At 37.6% G+C, this 27,698-nt stretch overlaps 1 protein-coding gene across 1 annotated transcript; it reads left to right on the top strand.

Moving 5' to 3' along the window:
• The first annotated feature begins 115 nt into the window (after positions 1–115).
• Positions 116–27,698, top strand: ZNF217 (zinc finger protein 217). The gene is made up of 6 exons (XM_014943817.1): positions 116–188; positions 14,001–15,781; positions 17,926–18,051; positions 18,831–20,420; positions 24,146–24,274; positions 25,574–27,698. Exons 2-5 carry the CDS (start codon positions 14,383–14,385, stop codon positions 24,253–24,255), a joined length of 3,225 nt encoding a protein of 1,074 aa, XP_014799303.1. The 5' UTR covers positions 116–188; positions 14,001–14,382; the 3' UTR covers positions 24,256–24,274; positions 25,574–27,698.

The raw sequence follows: 27,698 nt of genomic DNA, 5'->3' as shown, positions 1-27,698 counted from the left end.
CACCCCCCCCGCGCAAGTAGGTGTCTCAAACTTCCATTGTGTACCTGGGAATTCGCTCCTCAATACTGCAGGCGTCCAGCCTGGGTTTTGGGGTGGTTTTTTTTTTTTGCCGGGGGTGTGGGGGGGAGTGGAGCGGGAAGAGACTATTTCTTTGTGAGTCAAAGATGTTCCTGGAAGAAGGATTTGTAGTAAGTGGCTCATGGGGCGGAGGGGGGGGGGGGGGTTGTTAATGAAAAGTTTATTGATCCATTTTGCCAGTTTTTGTTTCGTTTACCTTTGTCTTCTAAAGACTAAACCCTTTCTGATAATTTCTTTATCATCGTGTTTCTCTTTTTTTTTTTTTTTAAAGGGAATAGGAAGTTTAGAAAATAAATAAATAAGCCTCAACTGACTTCTTAAGCAACAAAAGACGTTGCCAAGCGAGGACAATAAAATTCTAGAATATCTAGAGATTGAATTTCATTCCTGTTCCGTGATACCCACTGGACTTTCTGTTTCTGGGTGTGGGGGTTTTTTTTTGTTTGTTTGTTTCCCACACAGAAAACCTGCAGCCAAAGTAAGGTCTGTATGTACTCTAATGAGCCATCCCATAAAATGTGCTGTGTGACTCCCAGTAAGTATTTGAATTGAAGTATAATAGTTTTGAAGTGGTGGTGAACAAAAATCTTTATGTTGGGTTATTGATCTGCTGATGAAAGGCGTTTGAATTTGAAAAGGGTTTAGTTTAGGGGTTTTGTGTGTTTAAAGGTTTTTTAAGGCAACATTTTTTTTTTTCATTTCTGAAATGACCTTGAGAGCTTTAAAACTACATCAGTTTCTACCAGTGGGTTTGAGGGAGAGGCAGTAGCAGAAGGATCTAGTGAAAATCGAAAATAGAAATAGGAACTGAAGTAGATGCAGTGAAACGTTTTCTTATAGAAGTATGTGAAAAGGGAAGTTTTTGTAAGAATGTGTGAAAAAGAAAAAGAGGGAAATAACGCAGTTTCAGATGCAAGGAGAGAGAGGGAGCATATCATTCTTCACATTTTATTAGGCCCTGAAATGCAGGAGTGATACGATCTGGAAGACATAGAAATAAAACGCCTAACTACAAGTTGAATAGCAGGCATTGACTTGCTGACCAATGCTTACATGCTTGTTGGTTGGTGGGGGCTGGTTTTGTGTCTGCAAAGGTATCGGAGCACAGTGCTATGACAATGGCTTGCAAATGCTTTAACGCCATGTTTTATTGCTCTTAGGAGCTCTTATTAACTGTAGGTTTGGGAATACGACTAATACTTTAATTTGCGATGTCCACACTAAAGTTTAAGCGTTTCCTTGGATAATATAAAAGGACAGTTTCAAATAAGTAGGATAAACTGCATTCTTTGGCAGAGGGGGGAGGGAAGAGGGGAAGGGTGGAGGAGGTATTTTTTTTTCTTCCCCTTTACTAGTTCTGTAACTGAGTCAATATTTTAAGATCTGTAGCAGGAATGTGGCTTTGTGATCACTAATTCTGTAACTTTTAAAATAAGCAATGTAGTAATTCTCTGCTAAATATTTGCATTTTATATCTCACCACTCGTTCTTGAAAGCAGTATGAGTTTTCAAGTTTTGTCTTTAAGTTTTTTTGGATGATGAATATGAAAAAAAATAACTTTAGAAACATGGTTATTACAGTGATTATTGATTGGCTTGGCCTACAGCCAAGGAACTCTTCTGCATGCACCAGAGTTGCTGATTTATATTCTATAGATTCTTTTTTTATATGTTAACTCTTTTGAATCGTTTAACAGTATATCTAGCTATTTAAGAACAGTAGATCAGTTTTTAGTTAAGGTTGTTCGATTATGTCTTCATCGCTTTGGAGTTGGTTGAATGACTTGACATGAGATTAAGCACAACAAAAGAAAAGGCAGGGGAACAACAGCTGCCTTCCAGTACCAGAGCACTAGTATTCTTAGCAGTTAAGCATTTTACCTTTTAGTATTACGTGGTGTCAGGTTTAAATGTTAATATTTCTATTCGTGTTTACAAGAACCTTAGGCATTCTGATAAAACATCAGACACTCGAATCCTGGATCTTCGTGTTTTGGGGTTGTTTGTCTCTTGCATTTTTAAGAAAATTATCTTAGGATCTGATACTGAGGAGTGAATTGATCTCATTAACTTTTCAGACAAAAGTAGCAAACAGTCACCACTAGTTTGTACTTGTTTAGTTACTGTGTGGTAAGAACTTTAAGGTGTGTCCTTAATGGCAACTGACGATTCTTGCTGCGAAGCCTTGTTTATTTTAGGTAGATGTTTTATACAGAATTTCCAGTGGGACAAATTGCTACACTGACTACAGTTATTCTTTCTGAAGACTGTCTGTAAGCATAAGAGAATAATTTTGCCATGCTGCAATCAGTATATATTTTAAAATTGAAGCCATTAAGTTTTGCTGTGTATTTTGAGGCTTTTCCTACTTCCTTTGTTTAAACGTTCTTAAACTGTGCATATCATATATGAATTTAAAACATTCATGTGGCACTATTGGGACCGAATTTAAATTTAAAATGAATACCTATGTCCTGGTTGATCAAAATAGAAAAAACATTTCTTTAAATAAGTGGATGTTTTCTGGTTTTGAATGTGGTAAGAGGGCTATATTTGTTCTTGTAAACAAAGTTTCATATTAAGTAGTCTTTAGAGAATGGCTTCTAGGCTTTGGATTAGAGGATTTTCTTTTTTTTTTTTCATTTTAAGTGAATATAGTTTTTTGGGTTTGCTTTGTTTTGATAAGGGTGGGTAGTCGAGATTGAGGGAAGGGGCTAGAAAGAGGAAGATAATAAACTTTAGCACCTTTTATCAGACTGTCTTACACAAAAGGTTACTTCATTTTGGTTTCCCCTTTCATTAGATCCCACTCAAAAATTCCGTTTTGAGCACTTATTTCTTATCTTCAGAATGTATCTTCTTGTTACTACTCTATTTTCATTTAGAACTATGTTGATAGAATAATATATTTCACGTGAACAAAGTGCTAAGTTATTACAGTGATCGGGGGGGAATAATTTTAAAAGGGAACTGTGGGTTTCACTTGGACTTTCAAAACTGTGATTACAATAAACTTTTAGTTAGAAAAATCTGAGAGCTTGTAATTAAGAAGTTCTGGGGAAATGTTAAATAGATTTTAACTTCCCTTTGTTCTTTGGGACTTTTTTGTTGTCCCAACTCTTTCTAACCTGAATCTTGATTGGAAATTCATTGTCCTAGTAAAAGATTCCATGCACTGTATATGTAAATACCCTCCCTCTTTCCTGTGTTATGAAATGCTGTAACTACCGCTGGCATATGGAAAGAACAGGCCCCCCCTTCCCTAAGGTAAAATGGGCTAAGCTTTCTTTTCTTTGCAAGAAGCTGAAAGAAGAGTTTGACCTTTGAACTCGCCCTCACACTTCCACACTGCTTTCAGGATGATTAAATAACCAAGGATATTTGCCTGTGTCTTATGCTTATTTATCTCACTTAAAACGTTCTAATACTTAACTGTTGAGGTATTGTCTTTAAATATAGCAAGACAGTACATTTCAGTTACAGCAGGGCTGCCATTTGCCAGCTCAGCCCTCTTATTTTTGAGACTCTTGATTTAGAACATCAGCGTTCCAATCAGATACTCTTTCCACATCTCATAACTACATTAATTTCAACCTACTATTTACTTTTTATGGACTTTGGGTCATTTCTGATAACCTTTGACCCCCTTTTTAAGGTGACTTTAGAACAAAAAAGTTTTTCTTTCTGGTGCATTAATATGATCAGGGGATTCTGCTGACTACTGTATGCATGCTTTTAGAGAGATGTGACTCATACCACAAGAGATTTGCAACTGAATACAAAAGTAAGGAAAAGGATATGACCAAGCTATGTAAGATTCTCAATATGTGTGTGTTTTAGGATTAAAAAAACCAAACACACTTTTCCAGCCTAAATTTACCTAGGTTTTTGTGCCCCTCCAATCAGAGAGCTAATCTCAAAACTAATTGCTTTTAGAAATAAACTTTTTTTTTCCAGTGAAATTCCTGAATAATCTTGTTTTGTTGCTGATGAAACCCTATTTATGCCAGTCCTGAGTGTATGGCATGAGGGGAAAAAATATGAAAATGTCTACTGTTATAATCATGACTTTGGTCAGAGAATAGTTTATCACAAATCTAGCTCTTCTGAGTCTTCCTCATTTTTTTTTTTAAGGGGGGCTGCAAGAGAAGTGATATGATAAGAACAGACTTTCCATTTCAAAGTAAAACAATGTATGTGGTGGTGGAAGAGAGTTACAAATCAAAAATATAGGTGACAGACTTGTTTTGAAATGTAATGTCTGAGTTCATTGCAGAAGATGGAATTGTTTATCAAACTGCCTTGTGAATTTCAAATGAAAGTACAAGAGGAAATGTGGTTATAAGATGCAGGAAAATCTATGTAGATCAGTGTGACTTAAAGGTCTGAGCAGAAATACCTCCAAGTATAAGTGAATAATTGACTGGATGGTGATTTTCTATGTGCTAAAGATTTTATGTAACGAAAAGTATCAAAGTCTGAGTTTATTTATGCGTAATGGGTACACTTGCATTTTTCACTGTAATAAAGTGAGTACAGTTTACCTCTGACATAACTACATCAGGGAAATTAAAGACCCTTGTGTTGTGCTTCCACTTTATCATGATAGTTGAGAACTAGTTGGGTGAAATCCTTTGGGTTATGTCAGCCTCTCTTTTGGTACACAAGGAGAAGCAAATTAGATGTATTCCCAAAACTGTGATGTTTAGTACATTGTAAGGAAAATGGATGTAAAGGTGCTCTGGAGAAGCCACAGTTTCTGTTTAGCTTTAATCTTTGTTTCTAATATATATATTTTTTTCTTATGGTGTTAAAATTTGTATATGAAACTGCTGCCTGTTTGAAAGGTCAGTTTCTTGTGGGTGCTAACTCTCCTTTCTAGGATGATTTGGCACTGTGAAGCCCAGTACGTTGGACTGCATCATCACATACATCCCTTCAGTCCACTAGTGTGAGATAATGTAATGCTGGGCAATTAAAAAGTTTAGTCTCCATCAGTCTCTAGGTCTCTGGAAGATCTCCCACCTGCGCAGAAGAAAGGAGGCAGCTATTTGAAGTGTCTATTTCTAGCACTTTTCTATTTTAGTATCTTCAGATGTTAGTCCAGAGGATGACTTAAGTAGAAATAAATGTCTTTTCCTCAGACTGTGTACCTTTTTCCATCCTTCAGGACTGATTTTTGCAAATACATGATTGTGGATTTGTTTGAAAGTGACAACTTCAAAGTCAATGCTGTGCAGAGGGGAGGGGTAAGAAGTTGCTGCTTTTTTTTCCCAAGGTATAGGGGTTTGAGCTGTTTTTGGGTAAGGGTTAGATTCAGAGTTGAAATCAGGTGAGAGCACTAGGGAAGATTAATGACCTTAACAAAGTGAACTCTTTGGAAGTGACTACTTCTCCAAATTCAGGAATAGCAAAAGAACCTCTTTTCCTGTTAATTCACCTAAGCTGCCCAAAGGGATGCAACTTGCCTATAATTGCTATGGAGGAACTCCTGGCTCTTGAGTAATAAGGAATTAAGTCTAATTTGGTAAACTCTGAATTTACCACTTCTTTGTAGTTGTGGCTGCTGGAGAGACCTAACATCCTTCTGCCAAGAAGTAAAAAAAAAAACCCATCAAATTTGCTTTTAAGGTCTCTGAAAATACCTTCTTTCAAATGAAAACCAAGACTAAACATATAAGTCAGTCCATGTAAGGTGAGACTGACTCAACAATAAAAATGTATCACTCATTGCACCAAGAGAGTCTTTACCTGCTGTGGAGAGAACAATAAACTGTTTTGTAAGGTAAGGGGTCATTGCCAGTTTAAGTGCGTGTAACTTCTTGATTTAATGAAGTTGCATCATCTTATAGCAGTGGTGAAATGTGTCCCAGACTTATTTTAAATAGGATTGTTCTTGTGTCTCTCGGCCTTCCTACAACAGGTATCGACCACTTTGTATTGTGTAAAGTACACTTTGGTTTTGTGGTTCCTGAGAAATTCTCTCCTAATCAGAGGGGGGGAAAAAGCGAAAAAATCTGGCTGTTAGAGCAGTCCTTCTGAACTTTAAAAGTCAATACTTATTTGTAGCACTTCCTCCTTTAATGCCAAGAATTAGTCTCTTTTATATTTGCTCTTGCTCAGTGGAGGAAAAACATGTGCAAAATGATGCAAGCTTATATGTTCTCTGCTTTAAAAGGAATAATTACATCTTTTGATAGAAGAGGCATTCAGTTCACTGAGGAGACACATTCAGCTCATCCATCCTCTGCCAAAACACTGTTAGACATATAGCCTTAAAGAAAAAGGAACTCCACAGGAAAAGGTTTTTTAGAGAAAGGATATCCTTTGTTTCTATTAGTATAGATGTCTGAGATGGGGGGAGGGAGTTTTCCTAATATTGTTCATTATTAACTACTAGTTATTTTCCACTGGTGATTAAAATCCTGTTTGCTAGACTTCAGGGGGAAAATGACTTGTGTGTATGTCTGTCTTATCTGACTACAAAAGAGCTTTCAATGCAAACTCTAAAGTGTTTGTGGAGAAATGCCTGGATAATAACATTCTTGCATTCTAATATATATGTCTCTGTTTCTTCAGTGCTGGTTTTATGAATTGTCTTAGTATCATTGCATTGGGAAGCTCTGTAGTGTTGTTAAAGGGATTGTAACAGGAAAACAGAGTAGCCTCTCTCTTACAGAGGATAAAAAGATAAACTCTTAAAGGCGTTTTCGTGGCTTAAGTTTAGGATAACTTTGAAAACTTCAAGCCTGAAGGATGAAGACTAACAAGGGGGCTTAAGTTTGCAGATTTAGGGAGTGGAAATTCCAATTTAGGGTCATCTTTTATGTTCTCTTTTCAACCTGAACCATCTTCGTTTTGATCTTTCCTGCAACTGAAACAAACAACTCTCTTCCTCCCCTTCCTCCCCCTAAATCTCCATTTCCTTTAAAGGTACTCATGTTAGTTCTTTATCAGACTGAACTGTTAAACTATATTTAAAAACATTTTTGTTCTTGAACACTTGGTACAAAAGCATGTGTGGATGAGAAACAATGTTAGTTGCACTCGTGCTCCTGCATTAACAAAGAAATGCACTGGGATGTTGTGTTAAAGTGATTTACTGTGAAAAGATAGAAGGGAGTAGCTCTTTCCTTCCCTAGAAAGCGATAGAATGTGCAGTAATGAAGGGTAAGTTATTGGCTTCATGTAGTATTATGAAGAAAAGCTGACTCTTCGGCTCTTTTGCAAAGTAATGTTTTATCTCTGCTGACTTTTATAGCTTTCCAGTCTTTTAGCTGAAGTCATAGGCAGATGGGCAGTTGGTACTCTTTCAGAAATAAGGTCCTGGTCTATGCAGTGACTAGTGTGTTGTCTTCCTGAGACTTAGGGGCTACTCTTCCCTCCCTTTCCTACCTTGGGGTAGGAAAGATGTTTTTGTTTAACACAGGAAAGCACCTTATTGCGTGAGGTGTGACATGTATGCATTTCTTCTTAACTGGAGTAAGGAAGTTATGTGGTTGCCAGAAGAACCGTAATACCTGTAGAAACAATCTTGAAATTTCATGCTATGGATATTTGGAAATCTGACTAATGATTTGGAGCAACTGGTGAATTGGAACATCACAATGACGCTTTGCTTCCCTTTCTGACTAAGCATGGGAGCCTGTGAAGGCCACAGCACACCATTACTGCTGAGACAGTGGAGCCATTGTCACTGATGGCTTCTGCAAACTCGACTCACAAAACTTAGGAGACTATAGGTACTATCTCCAGAGTTTGGAGCTCTTGCATGTTATTAGCAACTACTTAGGGATGGTATTTCTGCTTAATATCCTGTGTGTGTACTAGGTGTGGTGCAACTGGCTTAACTTTATGCAATTATATATGTGTATTTAAAAAAAAAAGAGCTCTAAATTGCAAAGTTCAACCTTGTCTCAGGCTTTTTCTTGAGAATTTGAAGTTATATTTATGCATGAGCTAGTCTGCCTATACCTCAATAGAGATGTGCCCAGGCAAAATAGATAATGTCCATGAGGTAGTTTTTACTTTTGGTCTCAATGAGGAATAAGTAATGTTAACTGGTTCATTTTATTTATGCTCATAAGATAGAGCTAGAACAACTATTCTGAACTCTTAGATTGAAATAAAAAAGGTGCTTAAATAACTTGTGGTTTCCAATAACCAATCAGCAGTATAAAAGCTATTTCATTAGTGATGCCAAAGAGTGGCAACCTGTACTGAGGTATAAACATACCAAAAGATGTAAAATAAGTTTTAATATCCTGAAACTTCTTGACATGAGGAAAACTAAAGATTTTTTTTTTAAGTGGAATTCAATTACATGAAAGTTTCTCAAGTCAAATCAACACAGTAATAATTAAAGTAGTTAATATGCAGCAGCTGGTGCTCTGAGTTTTTGAGTGGCTTTCTCGTTCTTTGCTGGCACTGGATTATGGAGGACTTAAAACCTTGTGGAACCTTACTAGGAAGACACTCTGGTCATCTATCAAACAGTGATAGCTTTGCTACTGGCTTTGAATGTAAGAATCTGCTAACAGTTTGTTAAAGTAGTTATGTCTGAGTACATATCTTCTAGTATACAGAAAAGTAACTAAGTATAATATACTTAATTTGTAACTCTTCTAGTTTTTTCACTTCTGTTTTTTCTAAAGTGTTGCAGCAACAAGGCCAACTTCTGTAATTGTTCCAGCTTGGTTTTTACAGTTTAACAATAGTTTTGCTAGCACAAATTAGCAAGGTGTAGTTGTTTTACCTGGTGCTAACTATGCAACTTTTATTCCCAGTGCTCTGTGGTGTTTAAAATGGGAAATTCAATGGTTAGACTTTGCTATTCTCTGAAAGGTGTGTCTAGAGTTTTTATTACATATTCATGGCAATTTTGAAATGCAGGAAGTAGAAACGCAATAGAATTACTATTGATAGGTCATTTCCCAAAGAAATCTTTGAGACTGTAGTACGTCGTCTTTGGTGTGTAATTTAATAAAAATAAATTAAACTTCTCTACAGGCACCTAATTAAAATTTTCTCTGTTTTAATAATACATTTATATGCAGCAGCTTTTTGGTGTGGTTCTTAGGTTGTGTGGCAAGTGCAATGAAAACAAGATGTTCTCATCTGTCCAGTTCAATACTTATATATGTTTTGTGGTGGATATAAATATAATGGGTATTGCTGCAGACCTGTTGAAATATTTGACTGAAAGCCATACAGCCAAATATGACTCAGTTATGAACTGAAGTTTGCTAAACACTGGAGTATTGGAAAAATAAAGAACAGTAGATGGCATCCTGCAGTTGAGAAGAATTTTCCAATTCTGGTCAGACTATTCTAGGAAATGTCTCCATGGGCTGAGCAAGCCGGGTTCCTCCTGACCTGCTCGTTCACCTCCAGGCAGTTGCAGTGAGCACTGGAAGAAGTGAGCTCTGGCCTGTGGTGTGAGATGCAAGCTGACGTTTACACACGGATAGGGGAGTCAGAAGTCAAGATTTCTTGACTTGCTTTATTGTGAGGAGGGATAGTCATTCTTTATGTTCAACCTTGAGTTTATCTGTAGCAAATGTATCACTTTTCAGCTATTGGAGGGAAGGATTTCCTGTTTTGTTCTGTTCCTTTACTTAATATCTCTGACTGATACTGGTGTGTTGTCTGTTCTTTTGACAGTGAAAGACAACAGAGGAAACACCAGGTACTGCATTTTTTTTGTTGAGCTAATATACATACCTTCAGCCGCTAATAGTTACAGTGCTCATCAAAACTGCAGGTTGTACTGTTGCTTCCTTGGGAAAGTGGACAGAATTAAGGCCACTCTTGATACTTCTGCTGCTGCCTACAGGATTTTGAATAACAGGAATGTAATTAATCAGCATTTTTGGTCCTCAGATCCAAGGCATAATTTCTTCACTACGAAGAAAGGTTTTGTTAATAATGGATCAAATCCTAGTGTAGATATTTAGGTTGTAGCTTTAGCATGTGTTAGCTTGTCTAAACAGAGTGTAGAATCATGCCTACTTGTAAAAGCCATATATCTAATCAGTGAAGTGTATAATCACCAGATATAAAAATAAGACTAGAGCTTTGTATCTTACCTTCTGACCCCGGTAGTAGTATCTTTTTTCTTCTCAGTTTAAATATAGTTCTGTCTAGTTGCATCTGTTTTTTTCTTCAGAAATTCTACCTGTATTTTTTTTCAGTCTGTAAGTACTATCTCCTGTATATGATGGTATATCCAAGAACAATAGTTGCTTGAACTGCAGCTAGACATTTCAGATTCCTAAAACAGGAATATCTTGCTCTGCTTTGCAATGCTGACTAGAGGATGAATTGTGGCCAGTTCTTCAAAAGTGTTCAGAGCTTCCTATTAAAAATAGTGAAAGCTTGAAAAGCATTCAGCAGCTAATGCAGGTTGGTGGAGGTGTGTGAAGTACTTTGAAGAGCCAGGGAGGAAGAAGTCTCCAAAGGACTTGTTCAAACCAATTGATACCTAAGACAATTTGGATCCAAACTCCTGTTAAACTCCTCTTGTGATCTTTCTGTTAAAGTTATGTGCTCTGTATTTAACATGTGTGGATGTGAGGACAGGTTAAGTTTTTTAGACAGCTGAGTAATGTCTGCTTTGGTACACTTGAATGACATGAGGTTGAAACCCGTTTTCAAAGGGCTTACCAGAGAAGATGTTATTGATTGATTGAGGTGGATTTTTCACACATCAGTGACCAACCTAGAGCCTTCCCAGAGATTTAATCTATGCCTGTCCCTTATTCTAATAAATCTTTAAGCATGTGGTTTGAGTAGAACCGTGTGTGGTGGTCCCTGTTACAAGGGTGTTTCTTCTATAATCATCCCAGAATGCTGTGGAAAATAGGAGATTGAGTGTGTATTTCTGGTGGTTTTCTTCTGTTTTCTCTCTACAGTGACTTGTTGCTCTATTTTGTATATATTGTAATGCCACAAATTGGGGAGCCTATTAAAGCATAATTGGCTTTTTCTGTATTTGTAGGCAGTAGCAAGGAAATAGTTGATGATGAATCTCAGATTCAGTATGTGGGACTTCAGGCACTCTGGTGTCTGGCTCTAACTGCGTACACCAGAAATGCCTCTGGCCGTCTTGCAGGATGATTCTTAGACTATGGGTCTGAATATAAAGGCATTAAACTCTTTAAGTTTGTTCAACTTTTATCTTCCCTGGATATTCGTTACAGGTGTTCAGGAGTCTTTCAAAGTTGATGTTCATTTTTGGTTTGCAAATAAATTATTTTCAGGCAGATAGTCACCATTTATGCACCTGAGCTTTGCCACAGCATGTTATCCTGCTATGTAAAAAATATCTCTTAAAACTACAGCAGAAATAGAACAAAATAGCAAGTTGAAACATGAAGTAAAACATGTGAACCACCACCCTTTGATATGTTTTTCCTTATGTTTTACAAAAGGGAAGGCTTTTTGAATACTTCAACTTCAAACTTTTGTTATAGATTCTCCACCTGCTTATAGGGGCTGAGTGAAAGCCAGAAAGTCAGAACTCAATGGGGAAGGCAGAAAGGCAAAAGCGAAGGTGGCAATAGAAGCAATTCAGAAATGTTGCACCATAGACTGAACCTGCCTATTACAAAAGATTGAGTCATTATGCAGAGAGGAAGTGTTAATCATGGCAGTGATAAAACTGAAAATGGGCATAAAGGGTGTAGTTAGAAAAGAGGCTCTGGCTGCAGAAAATCCATGTTTTGTAGCTATCAACCTGTAAGCTGGTGGCTTGCCCCCTCTGACACACTCTACCGTAGCCCCTAACATGCCTCCCTCCGTGTTTAACTTAGCATATATGATGAGTCTTTGCCCCATTCCTGAAATAACTTGGGTTTAAAAAGCTAGAATATTCTTGGATGTTAGATTTGGTCATCATCTAGACCTGGATTAGAGGACTGGATAATGAAGACACTAAGTTCTGGAGATGTAGCAAAAAAAATGGAAGTCAAGCAACTGGCAGAAATAATTTTATTCTGTATTAGCATTCTGGTGGGTTTTTTACTTCATTAGGATCCAGGATCTTGTTGTCTGCATGATGGTGGAAAAGGAGCTGCTAACTTTTCAAATTAAAACAGAAGAGTATTCTCAGGGCCAGGCTGTATTGCAGTGAGCAGATAAAGTGTTTGAGATGTTAGATCTATTACTCCTAGCAATGTGTTGTCATGTTTCCTTTCCCGGGTGGTTATCTTGCCTGGGCTTGACTGTTCTGTGGTAGGTAAAGGTATCCAATACAGTTGAAGGCTGTGTTGGACCTTGGGTCTATAGATAGAGATAGTTGCCTTTTTGCTTCAGCTGGTTAGAGGTCCTGCCCCATTAACCTCCATGGCTGATAGACATACTGGTTCTGCCAGCAGGTGACCTTACAGGAGCGTTATCTGCAAATGTATTTGGGCCACTGAACTGTATAAACAGTTAAAGTTCTAGTGACTGAGTTCTACTGAAATGGTTTAAGGTTTAATGGCTTAAGACAACCTTTTTCTGATCAGAAAGGCTTGAGAAAGTATCCTCAGCTGCATACATAGGCACATCTTTACCTGCTACAGCTTCTTGTCATGGAAATCTCTGTAGCCTGAACTATTACAGGGTTGTGTTTGAATTGTTACCCTTTCATTAGCTGAAATGAAACAAATGTTTCCATTTTTTTTTTCTCTCCAAATAAAAGCAAGGCAGAAGTGGAAGTTGAGATGAATTTTAAAATCTTTCTTTGCCCATATGTCTTCTGCTAGAAGTGCAGCAGAGCATACTGTGTTCTGAGGCATATTAATTCAAGTAATGTGAATCAATGGCCAGCTGTCTTTTTTGAAATAATCTGTGAAAGTTTGAGTTAAATTTTGAATGTATTCTTTTCATCAGATATTCGTGTATTTGGAAATGTGCTTCATGTCAAAATGATTGCTCTTCAATTTATATGGTCTTTTTCACTCCAAAATTTGATCAGAGTCCTGAACTCCACAATACTGTAATTTGCCAGCCCGGAGACTGGTGGCCATTAATTGCTGCTAGCAAACATTATAACTCTTACAAACTTAGAGATTTAAACTGGAATTGTGAATATCTATATTCTAATCCCTTTTAATCTTGCAGAGTCTTAAATCTTCCCTTTAGAGTATAATCAATAAGGAACACTTTTTGTTGCATGCAATTTGAAATTAGAAGCATTTCCTTTTTAAGTGTCATAGTTGGCTTTGTGGAGGATTTTAAATACTAAAATACTGTTCAAGAAACAGTATCATTAGTTTATTTCAAACTTTTGAGGTGATCTAATTGTACCAGACCCAAATTGTGTCACAGAGGTTGTAAATCTGTGTATGATAGTAAAAGCTTTGAGTAGTGGTATTATTGAATAGTTCTTAATACAAAGATTTGGTCTGATGCTTACTGTGTACCAGAGCTATGAAAGCTAATCCCAAGCTGTCTAGTCTTGGTGGGGAAAAAAAAACCAACAAACTTGCTCAACAGCTTTTAGGGAACAAACAAGTAAAGTTTTGCTGTGCCTCTAAACACTGGTTTCACAGGTTTGAGGAAGGGCTTGCTGCATTTAGTTGTTATGAATTCAGTGGTGTATGTATTGGAATTTGGTTTCAGCAGCTTTATGCAATTGGGTAAGACTTAGTTGAGAATAGGTAGCAGATCAAGTGTTGCTTTTCTATGGCAATCTTAATACAGAAGCCCAGCTACAGAGATGTAGAGATGTTCAAAACCATCCTATTTCAGCTGTGGTAGGTAGAAGAGTGACCAGACAGCCTTCTAGCTGTCCTTTGTTGACTATTTATTAGATGTATACCATCTGTGTTCAAAAGCATTTGATAGTTCTCTAGCCCTAATTTTTCATTATTTGGGAGACAATGCTTTCCTTTTCTTTTGAAAAGACTGACTTGACTATTTTCTCTCTTCTCCAGGTGCTGGAGTTCTTTGTGGCACTGAACTTGTCCTTTAGTGTATTTTGCCCAGTGCAACTGTTTGAAAAGTTTATACAAAAAAACTGAGTGCAACTGACTGTTTCTACAGACTTGAAGAAATAGTTCAAAAAAAACCTCATTCCGTCACTGAGAGAACCGATGGATACACTTGCAGTGATGTGTGAACACAGATAAAAATGGAAAAGAAATAATTTTTTTGCTTGTGGAATATTTTTTTTTTTTTTTCTGGCAGAGCTCTTTTAGCAGACTTGTAAGCACATGTTGGAGTACTTTACAAGTGTCCTTATTGTGATCAGCGAGCATCCCCAAAGAACTGAAACCTTACATTAAAACACGTAATAGGGAACAGAACATAGGAAACATGCCAACTCAGCCTCTCTTGGCATACATGGACGGACCGGATGGAATAGCCAGTACCGTTGGTGCACAGATGGAGAATAATGATGCCTCAATGACAATAAAAGGAACAAACACAATTTCTTACAAAAGCTTGCAAGAAAAGTTTCTCATGCAAGCTGAGGGATGCATGCCTCTGGACTGCATGTTTTGTGATGAGACTTTTAAACATCCTGAAGAACTTGGTAAGCACGTTTTAACTCAGCATAGGCCCACTCTTTGTGAACCAGCTGTCCTGCGTGTTGAAGCAGAGTATCTTAGCCATTTAGATAAATCTCAAGTAAGAACAAACTTGCCTTCGCTAGACAATGAAAAGGACAGTGAAGAACTTAGTTGTGAAGTTTGTGGACAGACGTTTGATGAAGCTTTTGATGTTGAGGCACACATGAAGAAGCATAAAGATTCTTTCATGTATTGGTGTAATGTATGTGGAAGAAGATTTAAAGAGCCGTGGTTCCTCAAAAATCACATGAGAACGCATACTGGAAAGCCTGGTTCTAGAAACAAGCACCAACAAGGTTCTGAAAGCCCCATAACAATAAATGAGGTGGTGCAGGAGCATGTAACTGAAAACATAACGTCACCTTACAAAATTTGTATGGTTTGTGGTTTCCTATTTCTCAATAAAGAGACTCTAATTGAGCACAGTAAAGTGCACACCAAAGAATCAGTACCCAGTGCTGAAAGCCCCCAAGTGACTGCTGAACCTAATGCTGAAGAAACATCTCAAAGAGAGGAATTTTTGCGATTCTTGAACTTAAGACCAAACTTGGTTCCAGAAAATGACAAATCACAAAAGCCTGTGAAATGGATAGCTGAACTAGATCCTTTCAACACATATCAAGCATGGCAGCTGGCTACCAAAGGCAAAGTTGCAGTTGGCCATGGCCAAATTAAAGAACCAGGGCAAGAAGGAAGTACAGACAATGATGATTCATCATCTGATAAAGAAGAACTCGGTGAAATTTGGAATGCAAATAAAGGTAGCCATACTGAAACTACAGGGAAGTCAAAAGTAAATAAAAACAGCAGTTATACAGGGAATGGTAACTTATCCCAAGACAAATTGAAACATCCCAGTGGTGAAGTGCCTTCTATGGAGATGGATTCTAAATTGTCTCAGAACAAAGAGAAACCAACACACTGTTCAGTGTGTGGTAAAGCCTTCAGAACATACCACCAGCTAGTCCTTCATTCCAGAGTACATAAGAGAGACAGGCGGACTGATGGGGAGACTTCAGCTGCCTCGAGGACGTGCTGTGCTGATATGATGGCAAGTCTGGATGAAAATGGAGCAGCAGAACGAATAGAAGGAGGCTCTGAAGATGGATCTGAAGATGGGCTTCCAGAAACACTTAATATAGGTGAGTAGCATTTTGAAATAGCTGTTACTGTATTGTTTAGGAACTTGTTAAAGCTGAAGAATGCACCTTGCCTTTCTCAGTTATCTTTTCAAAACTTGGCCAGAGGTATGAAATGTTACGGTGGGGAAGGGGGAAAGAGGAAAAAATGAGAGGGAAAGAAAGGTTCTGACACCACCAGTTTGAGATCTTTGAAGTTGTATTGAGCTTTCTTGCAGTTGTGATTTGGACTACTGGAATAATTAAAATAATTCTAATAACAGTCAGTCTAGGAAAAGTCACTGCTTACACCACTCCTCCAACTCCCCTATACCTGCAATAGCAAGATGCTTAGTTTTACTGGATGCTTTTGAGTGTTGCACAGTCTTGTCCAGCACATTGTTACAAATAGTATTTCTGAAGAAATCATTGCAGATTTCCTGCATCTTGTAATGCTCAATACCAGCAGCTGTTATGATCCTGAGAAGTAAAGAATAATTCTAAACCTTTACTATCAAACTGTAGGTTATATGTTTCTTTTGCACAGTATGGCTAAATGTCAGAACCAGCAATTTTAAATTAGCTGTGTAAGGACATGCATGCAGGCTATTAGTATTTGGACAACATGTATGTAAGAGTGGTATATATTTATCTCCTCTTCCCTGAAGGGTTGCTAAAAGTTCTCTTTGATGGAGTAGATGGGCTCCAGGTTACCCAGGATTAATTCTGCCTCTTACTGTGTCTTAGAAAAATAAGTGATGCTGAATGATTCCTTAATTGAAAAAGATAGCATGGCTGGGGGCAAAAAGGAATAGCAAAAAGTCTTGCAGCTAATCTACACTCATGTGTGTGAAATGTGTTGGGTCTGCATTTAAAGAACAGACACTTGCATAATCTCAAGAAAAGACACAACGTACAGAATGTCCTGGCACACACAACTGACTTTTCCATTTCTGGTAATGTGCAGCCCTTTATTTTGCCTCCAGTAACAAAGGAATGGAATTATTACCTAATGTTAACTTGCTTGTTTTGTTTCTCAGTGTCTTATCCTAAACTACAGCAGCTTTCATTGTGAGATGCTGAGTCACGCTTATTGAGACATTATCTGTTTGTTTAAAACAGCTACGGCTTGGCCACAGTTTAGCCATACGTAGCGTTTCCAGTGTAGAAGCTTTCCAACACACAGCTTAAAACTACTCTCTGAAGTTCCTATCTATTATGGATCTAACATTCTAGTCAAGCAGAATGTCTCCTTCCTTCTCTTCCCACTCCAGCTTTCTAGTCAGCTTTGACTTGAATATTTTACTGGAGTTGTCTTGATGTTTTTTTTCAATTCAACCTGACAAAGAAATCCTGTCGATTTGAATGGAGTATTGTGTGTGAGCTTTCTCCCCTTTCTTGTTGGGCATTACGCTGTACTTGCCGCCCTCCAGTGGTCACTACTGGTGACTACACTTGAGCAGGAACAGTGTTTAATCTGTGAATTTGTTCCTTGAATACGTTTCACAGAATAGCAACCCCTGTCACTTTCCTACTCCCTTATTTGTCAAAGCTTAAGAATTAATACTTGTAGCAAAAGAAGGTTACTCATTAGATCTAAGCATGTTGTTATAGGGGCATGACACTATTGATTAGCACAGAAATAGTAATATTATTGCAATTAAAAAGAAAATGTATCTTCCTCCCTGCCTTCCTTTCCCAAAACACCTTCCTGCATTTTGCCGTGGTGCTCAGAGCAGCTTTACAGCCTGAGTCATCACGCTCAGTAATTCAAGCACTCCCTTTAATAAAATAATGCGGTTTATAACCTGTATGAATTTTTGAGATGGGCTGTTTCTATCAGGTTCCTGTAGGTCAGTAAAGATAAACTTGTTTTTACGTCTTTGAGACCTGGTTTTGCACCTTGTTTGTTCTCTGGGGCTTCTTTGATACAGTCACTAACCACAATGGTGTTTGACGCAGACAGAAACCTTTAACTCTCTTGCTCTTGGATTGCTAAGTGTGCAGCAATACACAACAAAAGGTGCTCGTAGACTGTAGGAGTTGACAGTAGTTCATCATTCTGTGTTTTTCCTTGAAAAAGACAGTTAAGATAGTTATGTAGAGTTTTAAACAAGACTCCAAATTTGCATTTGCTCTTCATAATATAGCTGTATTTTCTCCCAAAGATAAAAATGAAGATGGTTTGGAAAGAACAAAAGTTAAAAACCTTGGAGCCTCCAGAGAATGCAGCTATTGTGGAAAGTATTTTCGCTCAAATTATTACCTCAATATTCATCTCAGAACTCATACAGGTAAATGGGCTTCACCTTTGTGGGGGGGGAAAGGAAGTCTGCTGAATCCAGTTGGATGGAATGTTAAGTTTTCTCTAATGCTAAAAAAAAAAATATTCCAGTTGAAATTTCTTAGAAGGAATTATCTCCATAAGTGTAAATCTTTTTTGAATAGTGGTAATTATATTAAGTAGTGTTAGAGATAACATATATTTTAAAACTTTAATTCTTTCTGCTTTTAGAAGCCTAGCAGAAAGTTGGTGGGTGTGTTTTTGTTGTGTTTTTGGTTTGTTTTGGGATTGGTGGTTTTTTTGAGTTTGCTTTTTTTTTGTGCGTGTCTTTTTTTTCAGTTCAACTTTTTGTTTTCCACAGCTAGGCAAACTCACTCTACTCCTGTTAATGTATGTCCCTGTTTCTTTTGAAACAGTGCTATTTATAGATGAACTGTAATATTGGTGTTGTTGAATAGCATACTTGTGGCATGATCAAGGACTACAAATTGTTGGAGTTGACCCACAGCTATACTTCTTGCTTATCTCTGCCAAACATATTGTCAGCTCCCATCTCCATACATAGCCAATGTGTGGAAAATATCTTCATCGTAGCCAGAAGATGTCACTGTAGTTAGTAAAAGCAGTAAGATGTAGCTGTTTAAATGATTTAGCTGAGTTTTAGAGTTATGAGTATGTGGAAGGGGAAAGAAAAATCTATTTTACTGTTTTGCGGTCTGTTATTCCCTTGTCTTTAATTGTATTCAAGACTTCATATCAAACTTATTTACTGATAAAACTGTGTTTCAGGTGAAAAACCATACAAATGTGAATTCTGTGAGTATGCAGCCGCACAGAAAACTTCCCTGAGGTATCATTTAGAGAGGCATCACAAGGACAAGCAAGCTGATAGTGCAGCAGATGTGAAAAGTGACAAAGTTTCATTACAGAGTCAGGAGACGGAGCTCTTGCTGGCTGCTGACGGTGCTCAAGAAACCAAAAATTTGAAGAGGCTTTTTGATTGTGCCAAAGATGCTGTGGGCTGCCCACCTGCCAAGCAGCCAAAGGAAGTTCTGTCCTTGAACAATGCAATGGGCAGCACAGTCCTTTTAAAAATGAAAAATAATTCTAGGGAACCAAACAAAGGTTCCATTTGTAACAATTCAAATAAAATACACGAGAATGTGTCCACTCCTTACCTGGAAAAACTAAAGGCTGAGAAGGAAACAAAGGAAGCTCAGCCCAGTGTTCCTCATAAAAGAGAGAGAAGGGCTTCTGTGGCATCAGACAGCGATGACGTCCAGTATGTTTGTGCTATAAAGGATGGAAAAAATGTGACTGATGCGCGAGAGTGTACTGAAAACTACAAACACAAGCCTGTGGTGGACTCTCAAGAAAAACCCTTGAACTTATCTGTTGGGACTTCTCAAGAATGTTCAGTGGTTGCAACTCGAGGCCCACTAGCACCCAGCACCTGTCCATTTTGTACTTACAGAACATTTTACCCTGAAGTCCTAATGATGCACCAGAGGCTGATGCACAAATACAATCCTGACACCATTAACAAAAACGGCTGTAGAAGCAAGGCTGTAGCTAAAGCCAGACGCACTGGATGCCCTCCAGCTCTGCTTGGTAAAGATGTGCTTCCTCTCTCTTTTAATTCTAAAAAAACTAAGGCTTCCCCATCGACACAGCAAAAACTGTTGCAAACAGGAAAAGCTAAACAAAGTCACCCTCCACAGAACAAAGTCCCTCTCTATTCAGTGACTGACTCGAGCAGCACAGCCCCAAGTAACCTCAAGTTTCATAAGCAGCAAAGTAATATTGGAGCTCAGGCAAATAACTATAGACAACCTCAGCAAGAAATGCACTCCAGTTCCAGTATCTCTCCAGTATTGGACAGAGTAAAAAGATCTGAATCTAAAGTAAAAGCTCTGGGTGTCCCAGTGTCTCAGTCCGGTGTGGTGAGCAGCAGTATCAACGGGGCTCTCGACTCTCACCTAAATGAATCTGCCTGGTCTTGTCATCGAGGAAGAGACTATCTTTGTAGTAAATCTGTGAGCAATGTAAATCTAGACTATGGTGAAACGTCTTCTAAACGAATGAAAACTAATCTGTTAGCTGTTGAACATATTGACTCTCCGATGGCTAATTACAGAAGATATGAAATGAGCAGATCTCGTGTTGCAAACAGATATGCAAATCTGCTACCTCAGGAATGTTCTCGCACCAAACCTGCATCCTCTGTTTTGCCAACCAAACAAGGGCTTCTGAATTCAGACGATGTTGATCCTCCCAATGTTTTGACTGTTCTCAAACCTTATGAGCCATACAGCTCTGGATCGCTCTACAGTTCTTGTGGATCTAGCAATGGCCAAGTAACCAGCTCTACAGTAGAAGGTACTGTATCTCCTTCCTAGTTAAATGTCTTGCACCATTACAAAGGAAGGGGAATGAAATATAAATCAGTGTGTACCCACTTTGAAATGGAGGAAATAAAGCTGTACTTAGCATTTCACCAAGTCCAGTCAATGCTTGGATTTTAAATTTAAAACTCAAGTTCAGCAAGCTCCTGGCTTGGTGAATTAGGTTTGAATTTTAAAGAGGGATTTAAAGTTCCTCAAGTTCCCTCCTCACCCCTGCCACGGGTCTCCGATAGCAAATATGTATTGTTTGCTCATCAGAGCACTCCAGACACGCTAACTAATACAGGATATGGAATGAGTCTTTCTGCTTAATACACAAGAAGTCTTGGACCGTCTGGAATATTAATATAACCTCTTACCAAAAAATCCCAAACTGTCATAGGCAATTGTTCCCTTCAGTTGCAGAAATCTATGTATTAAAAATCATAAAACTATGATTTAAATCTTATAACTGTTCTTCGATAGGTTTTTATAATGTTAAGTTTTTAGTAGGATCAGAATACTTCGTTAAATCAAGGCAACATACTTCTGCTATTCCAATTAATGGTGTCTCATTGCACCAAGTAGTAATGCTTAGTGGAAAATTCTGGGCCTAGCAGAGATAAATGTTGTGTGATGTAGTTGGAAAACTTTGGTACCTTTATGAAATACATGCTTTCTGTGTTTTAGTCTTAGTCAACATTTTCAAAACTTAGCAGGAGGCCAAGATTAAAAGATGCTAGGTGATATTTAAGCAGTTGTCTGACTATTTGTGGAAGATGGTATTTATGACTGAGCTGAGGTCAGTATGGGCTTAGCTATAAATATAGGACTTTGAATTTGGAAACGAAGATCCTATTATAAAAATGAATTGTGTATGTGTTGTGTAGTCTTAAAGTCTGTGCTAAGTTCTTAGACTCTGAATATTCCCATTCTCTGGAAGCAGCAAGATTATTCTTCAGAAGTAGTCTGGGTTCATAACAAGCAGGGGTGTGTTACCTTAGGTCAGAGTGAACTGCAAAATACTAAATCTGCATTTAGTTATGTGGCAAAAAAAAAATATTTGTGTTCTGGGATTTGTTTGCTTGTTTTAAGGTTGTGGGCTTCATAAATATTCAGGCTTGCTAGTGGGCTATGGAAGGATGAAGAAAAGCATTACAGTTCTGTTTCCAGTTGGGGTAGGGAGTGGATAAAGGAAAAGCCAGCACCACAGTTGACTCACTGAAGTGGTTGTGAAATGGAGCTAATTCCTAGTTTCATGAGGAGCGTTGTCTGTGTACTGTGAATTGCTGTGAGGAATGTAAAATGGGCACTAGGTTATGCATAGAATGCAGAGGGACAGGCAGAAGGACAAATATTATTGCTGTCTTTTGATTCCTAGTGATCTGAGAGCAGGAAATACATACAGGTATTTTCTGAGCACAGAAGTCAATTATGCAGTTGTGAAATGTACAGTGCTCTGCAAGGCTTTTTTTTTTTTTTTAAAATTAATGGTTGATAACAGCTAAGAGTGTCACGTGTGATCTCAGCATTTGGTGGAGGATGTGACTGTCCTTAAGGACTGTTAGTTTGCACTGACCGAAGACTTGTTCTTCATGACATTGCTATCTGTTGAGCAGATAGAACATTCAGGGATGCTCTTGATGTTGTATAAAAATGTATATATTTTCATGACCATGGGAAGGGGAAAAATTAAAGTCTTGCAGCTTCAACCAGCTGGACAAGAGAAACATGTGCCACAAGGACTAGATGGTGTGCAGTGTCTTGCTCCTTTCCACCATTACTGTATATTTGGGATAGGGAAATTCTTTTATTTTGCCAGTAGTCTCAGTGAGGTTGGCCTATTGAAGTGGCAGTTGATGCAATATTATTTTTGAACAATGACTTCACTGGAATCCACCTTGTTCTTCTTTTGAAAGCTCCACCTGTCTGCCAGAGAAATCTGTGGTAGGCTTTTCTTCCACTTCTTTGGTACAAGCCTGGAGACAGTAGCCTGTAATCAAGAACTTTACACTGTTTATTGTTATTTAGAACTCTCAAAACTATGGCTGCAACTAATTTGATGGTATTGTTATCAAGGAAATAAAGATTTCATTGTTTGTTACATGGTGCTGTCTCAGAGCAAGAAAAGCAACTTTTTATGGTTCTTACCTACATTGGAAAGACTTGTGAAGTAAGACCCCCTCTGTGGGTTTTCTTAGCAACTTCAATAAAAGCCCTGTGCAATAAAATGTAGGCTTTTAAGGCTAATTTCCTAGTTTTCTGACCATGCTGCTCAGAAGTACCCACCCCAGACCTTGATAGCTGTTTGAGAGGGTGGCAGATAGCAGGCAGGCAAACTTCTCACTATTAGGGATTTAATGCAGGTGGAGACAGTAAAGATGAAAGTTTTTGCAAACTATTTTTTTTGTTAAAAAGCTGAAGTGCAACTGTTTGTCTAAGAGTTGTAACTCCTCAAGAGATGTAATCTGTAAGATATCATACAAAAAGTACTGCAGGTGGAGACCTGCAGGTCTCTGTAGTCTTTTTATTGAACTCTGGTGATATTATAAAACACAACGTCAAAACCCTTTTTTAAGGGCCTGTGTGCCTTGTGGCAACATTATTTAGGTCCCATGAACATGTTATGTCGCATGTTAAATGCTGGATCAAGTTGTCATGAGAATATGTTCCACTTGGCAAACTTGATTAAAGCATGATGCCTTCCGTTATTGCTTGTAAGCTCTGCCATTCTGTGTTGCCCTGAAGAGACAGAAACATTCTGAAACCACTCAGTTTGTGTTATTTTCAAATTAGTTGCCTTTGCAATGGCAACATGCTATCAAGGATAACCTGTTGGCTGATTGATCTGGCAGAGGCTGCAAATTAAAGACAATTGCTCATGACACACTCCAATGGCTTCGTAGATTCTGTTGAAATATTAATTTAGCTTTGCCATTTTAATTTAATTAAAGCTTGCTAGGTTTTTTCAATGCTGCATTCAAAGCTTTCATGGAATATGGATGGCAGTTGGGCTTTTTGTATCCTGTGGGAGTAATGATTCTTGACTTTTTTTCCTTAATTTTATGATGTGTTTTTGACTGCTTGCTTAAGCTAATAAGACTTAATATGGAACAGGCATTGATTTCACATATATAAATCAGAATTAATGGTCTCAGATAAACATGAAATTACCTGTATACTAGACTGAAAATTGCTTAACAAAGGTCTTCAAGTAAATTTATATTAACACTCTTTAAAGTGTCAAAATTGCTGTATAATCTATGATGGCAATAATGTAGTATACCTGTTTTTCCTCTCAAATGCTTATATTCAAAAATTCAGTTTTCAAACAAATATGTGAAGTGGATATGTAGGCATTATGCTGTAAAATGTACTGTAGCACTAAAATCTTCTTTGGGTGAAGCCTGAAGAGTGATGAGTTAAGCAAAGATATTTCTTTCTTGCAAATAAAATGAGCAAAATCTGGAGAGACGGACATCACATGTACACAGCTTGTTAATATTTGTCATTCTTGCATTTATTCTGGATACTGAATTTCATATAATCTTTTAACAGGGGCTTAGGGCTGTCTCAGGCCCTGCTCACGAGATGATTTGTGATAGCATCTGTGGCGTTCTGAAATCCTGGATGCTGATGTAGACTTGCTTACAATTGACAGACTGAATGCTTCAATTAGCAGGAAATAAGTCTAACTCTTCTAAATTTGTTTTTTGTCAGGAAAGAGATCAGTGTCATACCAACACCTATCTAGCAGTGTGCTACAGAAGCGAAGTTACGAAAGTTTCATGGGTAACGCACACTTTCGGCCAAGTGACAAGAAGAATTGATCGTTTACTTCAAGAAACGGTAAACAAACCTTTTGAACTAATTGTTACTTAAGTGTTGCGTCATGTACTCATCACATCAAAGGTTGCTGCATATTATGATGAGAGGTTATGAAAGTTTGAAGCAGAACAGCTGAAAATACAAACTCCCCATCTCTTACAAAGTGAACCAAATACTGGTGTAGCAGCATTAATTCTTTTGAGCACCACTAATGGCTTGCGTAAAAAGTACATAGATGCTCCTTTTCTAAAAGAGATGGAAGGGCTCACAATAGATAAGTATATTAATTAGTTACAATACCAATGAGAAGTGTTCAACAAAAGAGCTTTCCCCTTAAGTCAGTACATGGGGATGGGGAAGCTCTGTAGAGAAGCAGAAATGAGCCAAGGTGCCTGTTATCGCAGCTCCTGAGTCCTATGAGACGTTATCTTGGTCAGTTGTTCCTGAAAATGTAGATGTTACTCGTTTTACAACTTCTGAAGATTGTGAGGATTACCCCAAACAAGAAGACTCTTTTTTTGTGGATTATTTCATAGGAAAGTAAGAATTTCCTGGTAGTTCTTTGACAGTTTATCTTTGTATACTGGAGAGGTTGTTCCATATAGTTCTTCTTTTGTTTGCCTGAGGGGTGGGTGTCTTTTAAGGAAACAGGTCAAGTGAAAAGAATTAGCCTGGTCTTCTGAATTCCTGTCCTTCATCTCTTCAGTGCTGTAGCTGTATCTCAGAACTTAACTACCCCATTGTGTTTGCAACATTCTTAGCTGCTAAGGAGATAAGTACTCTATAAGACTATAAATAAATATATCTGTATGCTTTTTTTCAAACCCAGAGCTACAGATAATTTTCCTCATTCAAATTTAAGGAGATACTTCTTGAATGCTATAGCACCTCGACCAGCATGTACTATTTTATGGAAAGATTGTACATATCTGGGAGCAGAGCTATCTGACATCTAGTTGACAGCCTTTACAATACTTTGCTTGCTTTCTTGATATTCTTCTAATCTTACTGTTTTTATAGTCCCTCTAATAAGCATATTTTTTGTCTAGTTCTGTTTTTTTAAGCTAACTCAATTTCCTGCTTGTATTTCTGCTTGCGGCTTGAGTATCTTCAAAAGTAGACTTGATTGCCAGCTTTTACTTGGCAAACAGAGGACACAGGCCTTATATGGCAATAGTGATTTCTAAATACACATGCAAGAGTGCAGAAGAAATTCCCTTTATGTTTTAAAGATACTCCTCACAACAACAACAACAAAAACTTGTACTGTTTTAGAGTTGTATATCACAGAACTATTTTTTTTTTCTTTTTTCCCCCTAGGTCTAAGGACACAAGTGCATGTTTTATGGAGTTATACCTGCAGTTCATCCCTTGAGGAAAAATGAATGGTGAAAGCTACTGAACTAAGCTGTGATTGTACTGTATATAAAAACACTACAGTTTTATAATACTGGTTCTGTTAACATTTTGTACCAAATAGCCATAAAAAGTAGTCTAAACAATTGGGTTATGAAGGTGTGTGGAGAATGTATATCTTGACATTGACTTTTGAGTATTTTTCATTAGAATTAATTGACCAAATATTAGGTAGGAATTATATTTTTACATACTTGAGCGCTGCTGAAGAGTTTCTCTGTGAAAGAATATATATTCATTGCACCTCAGGTAAACTGTAGATACTGAAGTTGAAATCCTGTTGGCTTAATGCTCCTTTTTCATAAAGTTGAAAGTTTCTCATCTGTTTTTTTTTTTTCTTCTGTTGAACTATGTTAGTTTTCAAAAACAGCTTCCAAATAAATTGTCTGAAAGTGTCCAGTTTATATAAATGTTGTGAACATCAAAGCAACGGTGCTGACATTATGCTGATCTGCCTTGTGTACGTTAGGACCATAATGTGTTGGAGCGATCTGTTTCCCTGGGGTTGTTTCCAGCATATTTTTTTTAAATGCAAGGATGAGGCAATACTTGACATTTGGATTTTGGTGTGGTGTTCCTGAAATGTGGTTGGATTTTTCTCTTGACATTGGTTGCTGTTCTTCAGAGAAGCCTCTTAAATATCTGTACCACCAAACAAACTTCTACAGCAGAAAATACCCAGGACTTGCATGAGAAACGATACTAATCTAAATGTTTAGTTTTGTACTAAACTCAATACAGTTACGTTTAGAGGAAAACTACTTTGCACCTTTGTCCAAACTGTAAAGTCACAAGCAGACAGACTTGCAATACAAGTATGGGATCTACAGACTTCAAAAGGGATGTGGCGATGGTATAGCTGCTTGACTGTGCTTGGAAGCTTCTTGATGTCGAGTTTTAGCATCTATAGGGTGTCTGAAATAAGTAAGAAATAGCCTGTAAATGGGAGAATATCTCCTTTTATTTTTTTGTGAAGACAACAAGAGTTTTTTCTAATGCACACGCAGTTTAATTTTTGTAAAGGGAAGATGGCCAGTTACCAGCCAGTAAAGCAGAATTGTTGCATATTTGGACTTGCATTCCTAATTGCTTCTCATCAAGCCTGTAGTTAAGAGTTAATTTCTTCTGTACCTGGCTTTGACTTCCATATATTTTAGTAAAACAAAAAATGAAAAATTTTGCACTGTTCATTTTGCTCTCTTCCCTCGTACAGCAAATGTAAAATAGCAAAACCTAGAAACTCTTGTTTTTTCATTATGCAACTTGAGATGTTCCAGTTGTATGTCTTAGTTCCTGTATATGGGACCTATTTTTAATGTCTCTGTAAACTGGCGATGTATTGAAGTGCTGTGTATCAGGAAATTGTACACTATTTACCTTTTTTCCTGTTCATAAGCTGAGCCATATGTACATAATCTAGATTTTTGTTTTCCTAGTTTTGCACTTTTATAGCCTATTTTTTGAAGATGAATTCACTTGGAAAATGGTTAATCTATTTTTTTGCGTGATCTTTCAATGAGTCTTATAGAATGCATGCTGTAACTATCATCTGTGTACCTTATGGGGTTCTGTGATTTAAATGTACAGGGCTGGTTTTTAAGATATTTCAGCAAACAGACCTAAGACTTGGTTGTTTTTAATCTCCCTTCATGCTGGTACAGTTTCCCTCAAGGCTTTTTTTGGTAGGTATCTTGTGGGTTGGAGTGGAAAAATGGACATGAAGACTCTATTTCCTGGCAGCACAGCCCTGTACTTCAGAATACACTTTGCCCATCAGTATTAACTATTGGGATACTACTGGTTTTGTATGTTTCTTTGGAAATAACAGTGCATATATAGAGGTACAAATTGTTGATTTTTTTTGTTTGTTTATGTATTTATTTCATTCCATTTTGTTTTATTTTAATTGTCAAAACCGGAAGTCGTCAAGCAGTAGACACACATTACTCATTTAATTTATGATATATTTCACTTTAGTTGAGTATATTATTACATTTGGATGTAAATATAGACTTGGTGTTTTGCAAAA

Source organism: Calidris pugnax, unplaced genomic scaffold, assembly GCF_001431845.1.
Source record: "Calidris pugnax isolate Ruff unplaced genomic scaffold, ASM143184v1 scaffold118, whole genome shotgun sequence".
Lineage (NCBI taxonomy): Eukaryota > Metazoa > Chordata > Aves > Charadriiformes > Scolopacidae > Calidris > Calidris pugnax.
The sequence above is the reverse complement of the archived record's forward strand: the minus strand, read 5'-3'. Positions and strand labels throughout refer to the sequence as shown.